This window comes from Symphodus melops, assembly GCF_947650265.1.
Source record: "Symphodus melops genome assembly, chromosome: 21".
Classification (NCBI taxonomy): Eukaryota; Metazoa; Chordata; class Actinopteri; order Labriformes; family Labridae; genus Symphodus; species Symphodus melops.
This window is the reverse complement of record NC_136711.1, coordinates 18916028-18929587: the sequence shown is the minus strand read 5'-3', so window position 1 is coordinate 18929587 and position 13560 is coordinate 18916028. Positions and strand designations below refer to the sequence as shown.

At 42.9% G+C, this 13560-nt stretch overlaps 1 protein-coding gene across 1 annotated transcript in view; it reads right to left on the bottom strand.

Annotated features, from left to right (window-relative positions):
* tbkbp1 (TBK1 binding protein 1) overlaps nucleotides 1-13560 on the bottom strand; it is a 58198-nt gene that overhangs the window by 18255 nt on the left and 26383 nt on the right. Inside the window, exons 2-4 of the mRNA XM_079334019.1 lie at nucleotides 8844-9102; nucleotides 4608-4733; nucleotides 2152-2256 (exon numbers count right to left, since the gene is read on the bottom strand). Coding sequence (XP_079190145.1) covers nucleotides 2152-2256; nucleotides 4608-4733; nucleotides 8844-9086 — 474 coding nt within the window. The 5' untranslated portion in view covers nucleotides 9087-9102. The remainder of the gene's footprint in view (nucleotides 1-2151; nucleotides 2257-4607; nucleotides 4734-8843; nucleotides 9103-13560) is intronic.

Genomic DNA, 13560 nt, shown 5'->3' with positions numbered 1-13560 from the left:
GGACTTCACTCTCATATGAGACGGTTTATTATCACAGAGGGGATCTGTGGAAGAGCAGCCAGACAATCTGTTCAGTTGGAAGCCTCTACCTGGATTTGGATCGACTTTGATTTGCTCAAGAATTGAGATTGTCTCAGTTTCAGACAAATGTACAAATGTGTTAGAGGACAAAGCAAAAAGCTTTTGGGGGGGTCTAAAGGATGGGGAGTAGCTGAATTTGCTGAATTAATTATTTACAAATCGATTAGTAAAAAAAACTCTAGTTTATATTTTGGTTCAGAGGGAAAAAAGTAGATTTTATTTGGATGTACAGTTGAAAATATCTAAGAAGTGAATAACTATTAGATGAGCAGTGCAAAGTCAAAATGATTGATGTTTACTTCGGCGTTGGGTATAAATGTCAGCAGCCTGACAGGATGCTATTTTTCCAGCAGTAAGAAGAAGGAGACTTCCTGCCTGCATGAAAGAAGCTCAAGCGTCACCTCACTCGCTGAGCTTAATGCAGCTTTGGCTCCTTGGATTTCCCTTATGTTAAGGTTTAGAAAGTTAAGAAATAACAGGTAAGTGAATATGATGCTTCCTTACAATAACAGTGTTATCACATCTCTTCAACACAGAGAGGCATTCAGCCTCTTAATGTAAAGGTCACATATTCTCCCCCTCTTCACCAAGTCTGTGAGATATCTTGTTGTCTATTTCAGCCCTGCTCAGAACAGGCTGTTTCTGTGTCTGTAGCTTTAAATATGTAAATGAGCTGTGGCTGACCACGCCCCCTCTCTGGAAGGGCTCGAGTGTCCTCTGTGGTTTTTCTGGCTCCATGTCCTATTGTTTACGGTGAGAAGGCAGACTCAGAGGGCAGAACAAACACCTAGCTGTGGGAGTGTCACCCACCTGGGGGAGGGGCTACTGCCCTTTGTGATGTCATGAAGGGAAAATCTCAAAACGGCCTGTTTGAGTACACACTTTCTGAAAACTTTTCAGACTTTTCTCATCATTGGAGGGTTTGTAGACAGACTAAAGACATCTTAGTGTTAGAGGAACATGGAGAAGGATATTTTACAGAATATTTGACCTTATAAACTGGTTTTTGCAAATACTTAAGAAAGAATGAAAGATTTATTGATACATCCCTCAAAACTGCTGTGAAGAGCGCTATGGTACAGCAGTGTGATTGTGAAGCAATACGATTTGGTTTTCAGTACATCGGGAGCCCGGTTTCTGTTTTATGTCTTGTTACTCATCTCTCTCTTTAATTTACCAAAAAGAGACCGAACATACTTCCTTCAATGGAAGCACATACAACTGAAGGGTAGAGCCAAGTGGGATATTTGGGATGCAGCTTCAGTCTAGTTTGTTCTTTCTTTCTGGGCCAGTTTATCTCGTTGCCTCAGCCAAGCATTTCAGACTCCTTTCAGACCTTTTGCTTCTTTTTTTCCTCCTGCCCTCGTCTGTTTTTCACACACTTGATTTCCTGCCTGGACCTTGGAGTAGTAGTAGTAGTAGGTCCACTGGTCTGCATTTCTGGTTTCAAACTTTGACTACAAAATTTCAACGTCAGTGTTTTGTTGTGGAATTGTTTTTTCGATTGATTGATTTTTCCTCTGCTGTCACAGTCTGCATTTGGGTCCTTTATTCTACGTTACAGTTTTCCCTGCTTACTAAAGAATCTGATTATAATGCCTCCTGGAGGACGCCTCCCTTTGGACACTCTGGAGTAGACCCAGGGCTTGTTGGAAGGATTATGTATTAAATCCCCCCCCCCACCCGGGGAGGAGCAGGAAGACGTTGATGGTGAGAGGGAAGTCTTGCTACCACTGTGACTCGACCTTGGATAAGCAGAAGAAAATGGACGGGTGGACTTATTTGTACAAAACCTGAACAGTGGCTCCTTAACCAACCCTTCACAACATCTGCCCAGGGTTTGACGAACCTTCGATGTTGGTTTGGGAACTTGAACGAAATCCTCTGTCACATTTATCACCTTTTTCATGTGACCTTCAGGAGATTTACATTTCATATTCCGCCTCTGTCAGCAGAATGTGAAGCTATAAATATTCATTATACATGAACCATATGCCGTGTGTGTAGAGCTACTATAGAAGAAAAAAAAAACTGAATGTACGGTGCAATGAAGTGAATCACGTCTCTGACCATCTTGTCCAGATCCCTCTGGAGGTTGCTCTTCTCCATGTGAATCTTCTCGTAGGCCTGGATCACATCCTCCAGCTGCTCCTCTCGCTCCTTCCTCTTCTGGAGCTGAAGCCAGAAACACAATCTTTTTAAAAGTCTGACGTATATTTATTCCCCCCCTACCCCTTCTTTTTTCCTGTTTTCAAACTTCCTCAATAAGAGAGGAAGGAAAAGAACGCAAACTTTCAGAGAGACACTCATCAAATATCTCTTAAGAAGGCGTTACGTAACCAAGCAAAATTTAGGTCGCCAAATTCCTGACACCTCAGCATGAACATGACAAAGCCTCCCTCGTTACGTCAAATGGATAAATCATGTTTCAAAAGTCATCTTCGACACTATGAATTCTTGATCTCTCGCTCATTTATTCCCCTCACAGTGAGGCGTAAGAAGGCGGCGAATGTCCCTGGATGCAATGATCACAGATTATACGACAGATCCAAGAGCGGCGACACGCACAACATCGAGTGAAATGAGGAGGTTTTAGGGGGCAGACGAGGACGCAGAAATGCAGAAACTCATTTTTTTCTTCTTAGAGAATACGGCCACTGCTGATAAGGCCGAGAATGAGAGTGGGAGCAGCTGCAAGAGAGTGAGATAAACAGCGAGCCGGCGAGGACAAAAGAGAGTATCAGAGCTGTGTGTGCAGCACTGAGGCCTATTCAGTGTGACTATGGTAACATATGCTTGAAGGAAAGTGGTACCAAGGTGAGGACTGCTTGTCAACAGCTTCGTGACTGAGGGGAGCAGCTTTTTCTCCAGATTGTGATTGCTGAAAATAGGTGCATGCAGAAAACCAAAAAAAAACAAAAAAAAACAATGCTCAAACTGCTCCGGCTGTCATTGTTTCCATCTTTCACCTTGGACATTATACTGTAAGTGGGCTTGCTTATTTAGTGAGACAGATTGTCTGGTTTTTGCAGAGTCATTTTAGTCTTTATAATGAAAAAAAAAAGCCTCTGCATGTTTCTAATAAGCTCCAGCAGCAGAAACCTGTTTAAACTAGGATCAATGTTGGAGATGCTTTTGAAACATGGAGAGAGGTTAGAAGGCAGAAAGCTTTACAGAGCCATGCAGAGCTGGCTACTTACTGCTCCTTTAATGTTTTAAAATGGCTTCCTCTTCTTCCTTATCTGTCATATAGACGGAAATCGACAAACTTTTAGTTTTCACATCAATAATGCATGCGACGCTGCGGCCAGACTGAGTGCTGTCAAACGGGGTTTCCAACTGTCATCGCACAATCTGAACGTTTTGTGCCGCTGCTTTGGTTTAAGTTTGTGAGCTCTCAGCGCCCCCCCCCCCCCCCCCTTTTCTGGTTTGGATCCCCAAGTGGGCTAGCCTGTTGACAAGCTGTGCCTCTGGTTATGTTTCCAGAAGAGGTCGGCACACATGCTCAGTTCGTAGCCTTAGCCTTGTTAGCCGCACAGTATCCGAGGAGATGATTAACGTTTTCATCAGAAAACAGTTTGCACCGGGTTTTTTTTTTTGCCATCTGTTATCTTGCTTTACTTCTTCTGATGAGCACAAGTCTCAGTTTCACCAAAAGGGATGAGGAAAAGGTGTGCGTGTATGTGTGTGTGTGTGTGTGTGTGTGTGTGGTGTGGGAAGTCATGTCCCAACAGAGCATGCTCAGTGAGCCGTGTTAGATTTCATCAGTCTGAACGCCCCGTGTCAGAGCTGTCTGACCTTGTGTGTTCTGAACGTTCCTGCTGCTCCTATAAATATTTCCTTTCTTTTCTTTTTTTTTTACATTTTTCTCACTGCCCAGCTTTTTTCATGCTCTGTACAATCTTACCTCTTTATGTCGTGCATCAGTTGTTTCTCTTTCCCATTTCGGACCCCTTTTGGCTCCCACAGTCAGAGAAGACAGAGGAGTCGCACTCAAGGACTCAAGTTTAATTTGTGTGTCTTGTTTTTAGCTTTAAATCATGCCTAATGTGTAAAAAAAAAAAAGTGTTATCCCATCATACACAGTAGGATGTGTTGGGGAAAAAAATGACACGTCTACTTCATATTTTCAGCTCAGTCGTCAGCCAGGTTCGGCCCCAATTACGCCGCCGCCTCGCAGAAATAGAACAGCAGCGTGAAAATCCCATGTCACACTGCTCGCCGGACGGTTTCTTAAAAAACACCCAATCTCTGTCATTTTGCTTGGGCAGCAGCTTTAGAGCTTAATTAGTTCTGGATGTCTTTCAGTGTATCACCACCAGGGTTGGCCTACATTCAGCAGTTATTCAATAAATGCACATCCAGGGAGGGATTTCTGCAGAATTACAGCACTGAAGATCTTTTGATGTGTTTTGAAAAGTGAAATTGAATTTATACCAGAGCGGTTTTTTTTCTCTCTTATCTTGCATTTTCCTCCTCCTCCTCCTCCTCCTCCTCTTTTCCCGTCTCCTTTAGTCCCGTCTTACCTCGTGGGTCAGGACGTTGACCCTCTGCTGCAGGTTTCCATTTTCTGAGTGCAGCAGCGCCGTCTCTTTGCTCTCGAAGGAGCAGTACGAGTTAGTGTTGTCCCCGAACTCGCTGATCATCGGGAACTGCAGCGACAAAAAGAAGCAAACGGCATTAAAAAATTAGACACAGCGATCAGGAGAAGTTGTTGAGAACAAGTTCAGAGAACAAGAAAAAAAGTGAATAAACACTTTTTCTTATTAATAATTGTGTTTGTCTGTCTGCTCGTGCAGCTTTGTGCGGCTGTATTGTGCAATTTTTTTCACTCGGAGATCATTAAAGATGCATCTGCAGCTTCTGTTTGGCCCAGATATTACTGTGTGTTTTTTACTCAAGTTTCCCCCTCTCTCTCTCTTCATGAACTAGATTTTTCTCCTAAACTAATCTGTGAGTTTGCTTGGCAAGTCTCTGTGATTGTACTTTCTAATTTCAGCCCCCACAATGAAATGTGATGAGACTGTTTGTCCATCAATCTGTAACTTTGTTTGTCCATCTGTCCATCATACTGCTCCACAAAAACCCCGGCCAACGACAAACACTCTGTGTTGAAAATGTTCTTTTCAGTTTTGTTTCTTTTTTTTTTAAAGCCAAAAAAGATCGGAGACGATTGTTTTCTCAAAGTGAGTGCAACATTTCAGCACTCGACCTCGACCTTGTCAAAACTTGCCTTTTTTTTTTTTTTTTTTTTATCATTTGGGGGAAAAAGCAGAAAATCTTTCAAAGGAAAAATATGACTTATGTCTGTATTTTAGCAAAGGACAGGCGATATGAATCGTGTAACTACACAAGCGACTCAGACAGAGCTTTCCTACGATCCTGTCTTATGAAATCGTTGTGCAACATTTTGATTTTCCATTTAAAGTGCAAAAGAAACATGATGAGAAAACTACGCCTGTTACAACACAACACAAATATTTAATGGGAAACTTCTGCCTCTGACAAGGCCAAAAGCCAGTCATAAGGGGGCTCCATGCAAACCTTTCGGACACGCCCCTGATTAGGAAGAAGCGTGCATATAAAATAATTAAAAATTAAAAAAACATTTCCTTTTTTTTGTGCACGAAGAAGCAGGAGAAGACGATGATGACAAGATGACGAAAAAACGTGATTAATCCGGAAAATTTAGAAATTACAAAATCTATTTACAACAATCACTGTAACATCTAAAATCGTAGGAACAACTTCAAACCGTACAACCGTGTTTTTGAGGATCGACGCAGTATTGCATACAGAATATAGCGATCAAGTGCATACACATCTCTGGACGCCAAAATTACAAATAAGAGGAAGAATATCTGCATCTTATTGCCCGACGTCGGAGAAAACATATTCACAGATATGTATCATAAAAAAAAACATTGACGGAGCTGAAACTGTGATGCAACAGCTCAACATACAACCCTTCAAATGTGCAGAGAGACTTTCATTATTTGCAGAGACGATGGTGCAGATACGACGGGTTGTGTATTAAATATTCTGTATATTTGTCTCTATGAGCTCTGCAGCTTTGTGGGAAGTCATTTGTGACGTTCTCGTGTTAAATCGTTGTTTGGAAAAACAGCATCGTGTGATAGACAACAACCAAGACAAGTTATATAAGCGCGTGTGGTTTAAGCTAAATGAACACATTTACATTTAGAGTGCCTCTCGTAAGCAGCGTTTTTTTTTCTTCTGTTTGAAGTCGTTGCAGCTGATGCAATGTCTATTTGAGGAGCAAACAACCCTTTTCCATTTAGCAGAACACCTCACTCTGCTCACTTTAACAGTAAATGTTCTCAACATGGGCGAGCCCTCTAGGGGCCACGAGAAATTCTCACTCGGCGGAGCATCAGGAACTCTAAACCGGAGAACAACCTCACTTCAACTCGTGTTCAAAGCAGCAGCGAGCACTTCCATCTGCATCATTACAGCTGCTGTACTCGGGCTTCTTGTTTCTGGAGAAAGCCTGCGGCAACACTAACAACTCTGCAAAAAAAAAAAAATTTAATAACCAGAGAAAATAATAATAATCCAGGCTTTAGCAGCGTGGCAGGAGGTCTCTCCACGCAGGGATTTCAGGAGTCAATATTGACTGATTTACTTTAAACTAAAAAAAGGCACATGCTCTATTTACAGATGCACAGGTGAGACAATTCAAACCCCAAATAACCAACATCCCCAGCTGCTCTCTGAAAAATCAACACCTGTCTCTCTGGGATTCGGTCCTGAACAAACAGTCGACAGCGATGTGGCAGCCTGTAGCTTCCACTTCCAGCTGCTGAAAGGATTCCTGCACAGACGACAAACTTTTAAGACAAAGTTAAGTTCTTAGCAGCAGCTCAAATCTCTGCACTTTGGTGTTTTGTCTGCATGAATGTTCACAGAGTAGAGCTGCAGTAAACATGAAACGCCAGTAGTTGGCGGTTTGACTCTCTACCCCCCCAACAGGGTTGAGCTGCATGTCCATACATCCATCCATTGTCTCTACATATCTAGCTGTCATTGGGCGAGAGGCGGGGCTACACCCTGGACTGGTCGTCAGTCAATCACAAGGCTGACACCTACGGGTGACTTAGAGTCATAGATTAACCTAACGAGCTCGAACCCGAGAGTGCACGGGAAGAACACGCGAACTCCGCACAGAGAGGCTCCTGTCACACGGGGATTCAAACCAGGAACTTCCTCACTGTGAGGCGGCAGTAATCGCTGCATCAGGTTGGCTTCATTCATCACCCAATCCGATGTGTGATTGATATGATTGACAGGTCGACACATTGTTGCTGTTTGTCAGGAGGCTTCTAAGCCCGCCTCTTTGCCTGTGTCCCGGTTGATAGGTCGATGTAAAAAGGTATTTGGAGAGTTCATTTCCAACATGACGTCGGCCATATCTGAGCCTCAGAAACCCACAAAGATTCAAAGCTTCAGTAGTTTCTCATGTAAAACCAGAATGAAGCAACAAGTTGCATATTCCCGTGTGTGTCTTCCTTCTCTTTGATGACTTACTCCAAGTCAATTCCATTTTTATTCTCTCATCTACCCGACGTCGAAACCAGGCGACGAAACAATGAGGGGACATTTCTGCTTCTCCACCATACGATTCGTAGAATAACTAGAACACCCAAAAACTAATTATAGTAAAAAATCTTTCTTTTGTTCTTAATTTCCGCAATTCATCTCTCTGCGGCTCTTTACATCATTATCTCCTTTTACTGGCTCATTTCTCCTCCCTGCTCCGAGCTTTTCTCCTCAGTCCTTCCGCCCATTTAATTCCACTTTTTTATTATTTATTTATTTTTTGTTGCTCATTTTCTGTCCACCCACACTATTCCTTTACGCTCAATCCCCCCGGTATATCAGCCTGTTGGCCCAGCTACACTGCTCGGAGGGTGGATTTCTGCTTCACCTGTTTTCTTATCCAACCAAGAACGGCCTGGAGATGCAGAGATGTTTACGGTATCAGTGACTTTCAGCCAAGCGACTGATACTCTGAGGGATCGTTTCAACACTGAACAAGGTTTTCAATTGGATCTGTTGAATAAAATCTAAACTATCATGACCCGACGTCTTATAGATGTAAACATTTATCCCTTTCTTTTACTCTCTTATAATAAAACAAGACCAATCATCTGCAGACTTTTCTTTTCTTGCAGTAAAAAGAAGCAGAGTCCATTCGACAGCTTGGCTGCTCATCACCTGGGACACTCCATGTTTGTTGATAAATCTACAAGCTCATAATTATCCTACCAGGGTGCGATTTGAAAAGCAGGAAAAAACCGAGACTGAAGACAGGTCTTTTTTGAAAAATTGGAAACGTCTGTGACCTCGCCTCATTATTCCGTCACCACAGATTGGATGTTAATACGGGCTGTAAATGGGATCCATGGTTACTTTAAAGGTTCAGTCGGACGTGTTTGCTCTGGTGAGGGGTTAGCTGAGGTCTCAAACTTAAACAAGATTTCCCACGTCTTGAGTATATTCCCCCGCTGGTCCAGGATCAAAGCCATCTGCCGCCTTTCTTCCCTTTTATCTCTGTGTACAGCCGCACAGCCTCCATAAAAATGGAAAACACTCCCGGTGAGTGGATCGCACCTTCTCTAAAGACCTCCAATAAATCAAATAAACAAACTCGCCTTATCCTTCTTGGTGCTGCAGAACTTTTGTCCGACACCAACAAGGACAAAACAAAGAATTCAGAATATTTTATTAAACCGATTCACCTTGATCTCATAGATCTTGAGTTTCCTCTTGATGCTGGTGTTTTCCCGCTCCAGGCAGGCCAGCCGCGTCTTGATGTCCTGATAGGCCGTGATGAGGGCAAAGTGTGAGGCCGAGTAGACGTCGTCAGCGGGCAGCGTGGAGGAGTGCCACGCCACACTGCCGCAGCCATCCTCCTTCAGGCCGCCGCCGTCGCTGCCTCCTCCCAGCAGCCCCAGCTCCCCTCCGCCGAACAGAGACTGCATCACTCAGAGCATCAACCTGAAAGCACACAGACAGAGGTTCACTTATTAATTATTAAATCCCTGAAATAGCTTCCACTCAATTAAGTGTACCATCCAAAATAAATAACAGCATTTCAGAACTGGAACAGGGGTCGGACTGTCGGTGTTTCTGCAGCGGAGCTAAAAACATCGAGTAAGCAGCGTTCTGGCAACAAACTCAGAAAGAACAAAGCAGAATTCAGCTGAGAGCAGTCGGATTTCTGGCACACGGCGTGTAAAATATTCAAAAGCAAAGTGGGAACAGGAGGAGACTGAGGGACAGAGGTACGCCATGAGAAATTTAGAGATGACTCAGTGAGTTTCCACTTTTTTTGTTTATCACTTTTCATGTCGGAACAGTCATCAGTTATCACTCCGAGTGAGTTTCGTTCTTCCTACTTTTACCAAGTTTTGATCATGTTTGGAAATATGAGGGCTGGGCTACATGATCTCAAATCAAGGTCACGATTTAACCAACATTTGACCTTGATTACGATTAATGAAGGATTATCAGTTTTTTTGCCGTCATAGTTCACTGACCTGCTCTTTACTGTGAATATGCTGTTAACGCTGGGATTTTATAATGACAGAGTGATCACATCTGATGAACTAGTTTGTGGTTTGATTGAATATTTGGAGCAGAAATCAAAGCATTGAAATGAAAATGAAACATTTTAGTTTTAAAGTAGAAATTAACTGACTCTGAAACAGTAGACGATGAATAACTTGCATTTATTGCAATAAGTCAGTTTTTCCGCAATTTTTTCATTCAACTTCTTTTTCTTCTGCTTTCATGTCGTCACGTGACTCTGCCCTAAAAAAATATACAAAACATCAGCTCACATACTGTGCAAAATGCTCTTCACCAGGTTTTTCTAACTCGAGTAAATGTTCCTCGTCCGTCTACAAACAGAACTGTATTCAACCAATTGAAAGTGTAGAAGTGTAAGCAGATGGAGCACAAATCAAAAACTTTAGAGGTGCACGACCACGGCAGAGGTTCAAGGCTGCAAGCAGTTTGAGTGACTCACTTACGAGTTCACCCTTAACTTAAGGCTTTGTGATTCCTTTTCATGAAAGCACAGAAAAAAACAGAAGAGCCAATGAAAAGCAGAGAGCGGGGAAGGATAACTGGAGACCTTGATAAAGTTGAGATATCAGAGAGTCGGCTGAGGTGACGCACAGTAACTCACAGTGGGAGGAAAAATTACAGCGTTAAAGAAAGGGTCCTTTCTTCACTGAAGAAGAACTGACATCGGTTCACGCATTATTTACTGTAAAAACCTGCAAACTACAAATTAAGTTTCTATGGTTAAGATAGTTTCAGTTAATGCAGACATGTTCTCTGAATGCAAATGTCCATATAAGGAAGTGTAAGGAAAACTGAAGCTGCAGGTTGGAAGGCGTGCAACATGATAAATGGACTTGTATAGGGACGTATTTATCTGTATAAGAATTTCACACATCGCTGCTGCGGGTTTTATCCTGCACTACGAGTTACGCAACGACATTTCAAGTTTGAATAACAATAAAGAAAGTCTGAGTTCACAAAGCAGCAGGAGCAACTTGGGATTAAGTGTCTTGGCCAAGGACTCATCAGATGTGTTGCTGCAGGAGTTGGGGATCGAACCCCCAACCTTCTGGTTGAAATGCAACCGACTCATCCGCCCCAACATCAGTTGGTCTTAAGCCTGAGGTTATTTCAACATGCCGATTTAGTGACAAAAACTATCCTTGGAAAAAAATGGTGACCACATAAAACCTTGTAAAGTTCTGCTAAAGGTGCCAAGTTATGAGGATATTGAGTTGAGGAATATCGGACCCGGGGGGCACAGATACATTCTCCGAGTTGCAAATGCAGTCTGGCACGGCTGTACCAAAAATATTAAAACCAAGCCTTCTTCTCTCACAGGTCTTTTTTTGTGTAGAGCACTTATCTTTGAGTGTATTCTCAGATTTAGTGTCTCTCGGGGGCTCAGATGCTTCAGTGTTTCTTTGTGCTTTTTATGGGGGTAAATCTATCCTGCACTTCACATGTGTGGGTTGGTATTTCATGCTGTTGCGTTTAAGGGGAAAAATAAGAAACTTACATCTGCGTAGGTAAAGTGTGCAGCAAGTTTTTTCTGCCCGATGCAACCAAAAAACTAACTTTGAGTGTCCAGCTTCGAAGCGACACAGAGTCGGTTCTGCTGTGTCGGAAGCTCGATCCAAATGCAGCTGGGTTGGTTAAAGATGGTGAAGATGTTTTCACCTCATCAGCTGCCGTCCACCAGTTAGTTAGAACGGAAGAAACCTCTTTTGGAGGAGAGGGGAAATGTCCTCAAGATCCTCAACCAAGTCCAGCTGCCTTTGGATCAAGCTCCGAAATTAACCATGACCTGGAGGACTCAGAACCTACACGGGCAACCAGTTCAATGTGTGTTTTAGTCAGTGCAAGACACAGGATGTAAATTCTGCAGCTCCACAAGCGAGCTCCCTTATGTGCATGTACTCACTCTAAATTACATCACCAGTGCAAGATGTCTATCGGGGGATAACATCATTCACACCAAGATGTGTAAATGTAAGGTATGCTTTTCTTCTTGCTGGTGTGTTTTATTAGCCGTCTGCGTTTTGCATCAACTACACAACATTGTTGTGGAGCGCTCCCCTACAGGTGCATGAGTAACCACTGACATGCACGGCGGCTAATATGATAATCATGACTCTCATTTACATGCGAGTCTGGTTCTTGCTTCTTTTTTTCCGTTTCACAGTATTTAAAAGAATCATGAGCTTTGACATCCTCACGCTGTTTGAGTGACATGATGAATGAGCCGGGTAGTTAGCTGGCCCTGCTAGCTCCCATCCGGACTGCCTTTAGACTGCCGCCCCGGCCTGAAAAGCCTCCAGGCAGCGCTGTCAAAGCATGATAAATGGCACCTGTGATGTCACCGCCCTCTCTTTTTTTAATGCAGCCACCGAGGGGACATGTGCACAAAAGTCATACTAGACGACGCCGGGAACTCTGAGAAAAGCTTGATTTACGGATACTGAGGGAGTTACACAACAAGCGAGTTGATTTGATGTGTGCAGGAATGGATGCCTTTCTGACTCCTAGCGTTGCCTTGTGAGTCAGCGATTGCCTACTGAGCTATTTTCATCTGCTCCCTTCCTCCACGCTGCTTTTTTCCTTGTGTTTTAAGAGAGAGGGGGATAAAGCCTCAGCCAAACTACCGCTCTTTTCCTTGCTGGTCTAAAAGGATGATCCAAAAGCACTCCCACATGCACACAAACACTATCGGTGCACATGCTGCCAAAATAAAATACACAGAGGAACAGTCGCAGAGAGAGAGAGAGAGAGAAATAGAGAGAGAGAGAAAATGCACGTGTGGACAAAAAAATGTCTCTTTGATCAACACACGCACAGACGGACCGTGCCAGTCACCTGCCAGTCGGCAGAAGATTTGTGTTTGCTCTGGGAAGATATTAGCGTCCTGTGATGTGTGCAGAGCTGACATCCTGCTGTCGAGGACGGAGCAGTTTTTCCCAGGCAAACTCGCTCCGTCTCTCCAATATCAAATCTGTCGTCGCTCCGCGTCGAATATAAAACACAGAGATTCAACACTGGGTTCATCATGTTAAAAGCTTCTGACAAGATCAGATAATTAAAAGACAGTAAAGTGATACTGTCTTCATTAGATGGATAGCACTGTGGTAGAAATGTGATGATATGAAACGGTTTGCTGGTTGGAATGTCTCTAAAGTCATCAATTTAGCCCTGAAGAGATCTTTGCAGGGAGTTTAGCTCCTTGGGTTTTCATTTTTGCAACACTTTCGCCATTTTACCTTTTATGTTCACTCTTTGCCCCCCGTAGCAACCTGCTGTCAGACTCAGACGGCTGCTGTTTTTCTGCAGAAACATGCTGCAGACTCATCGTTAGCATTGTGCATTTGATAGCATTTAGCTATCTTGAATTTCCCTCGGGATCAATAAAGTATCTATCGATCGATCGATCGATCTATCTATCTATCTATCTATCTATCTATCTATCTATCTATCTATCTATCTATCTATCTATCTATCTATCTATCTATCTATCTATCTATCTATCTATCTATCTATCTATATATCTATCTATCTATCTATCTATCTATCTATCTATCTATCTAAGGAGCCAAACATTCCCTTCAGGAAGCCACAGTGTCCACCTTCGAATAAAAGCAGGTGAATGCTAATCAAATGTGTAAAGTTGACCACAAAACAACTTCAAATGGATGCTAAACTCTGTGGCTGCTTGCTAGTTTGCAGAATCACCTCATATTGTGTTTGCAGGTCTTTCATGCAGCTCTCAAAACGGCCCAAAAAAAAAAAAAGCCATGCAGGCTGAATTTTATGCTTTTCTGATAAAAAGCAGTTGTGAGAGAAATTAGCATCCTCGCTAAAGTGTTGTGACAAGGCACGTCACGGTTCATG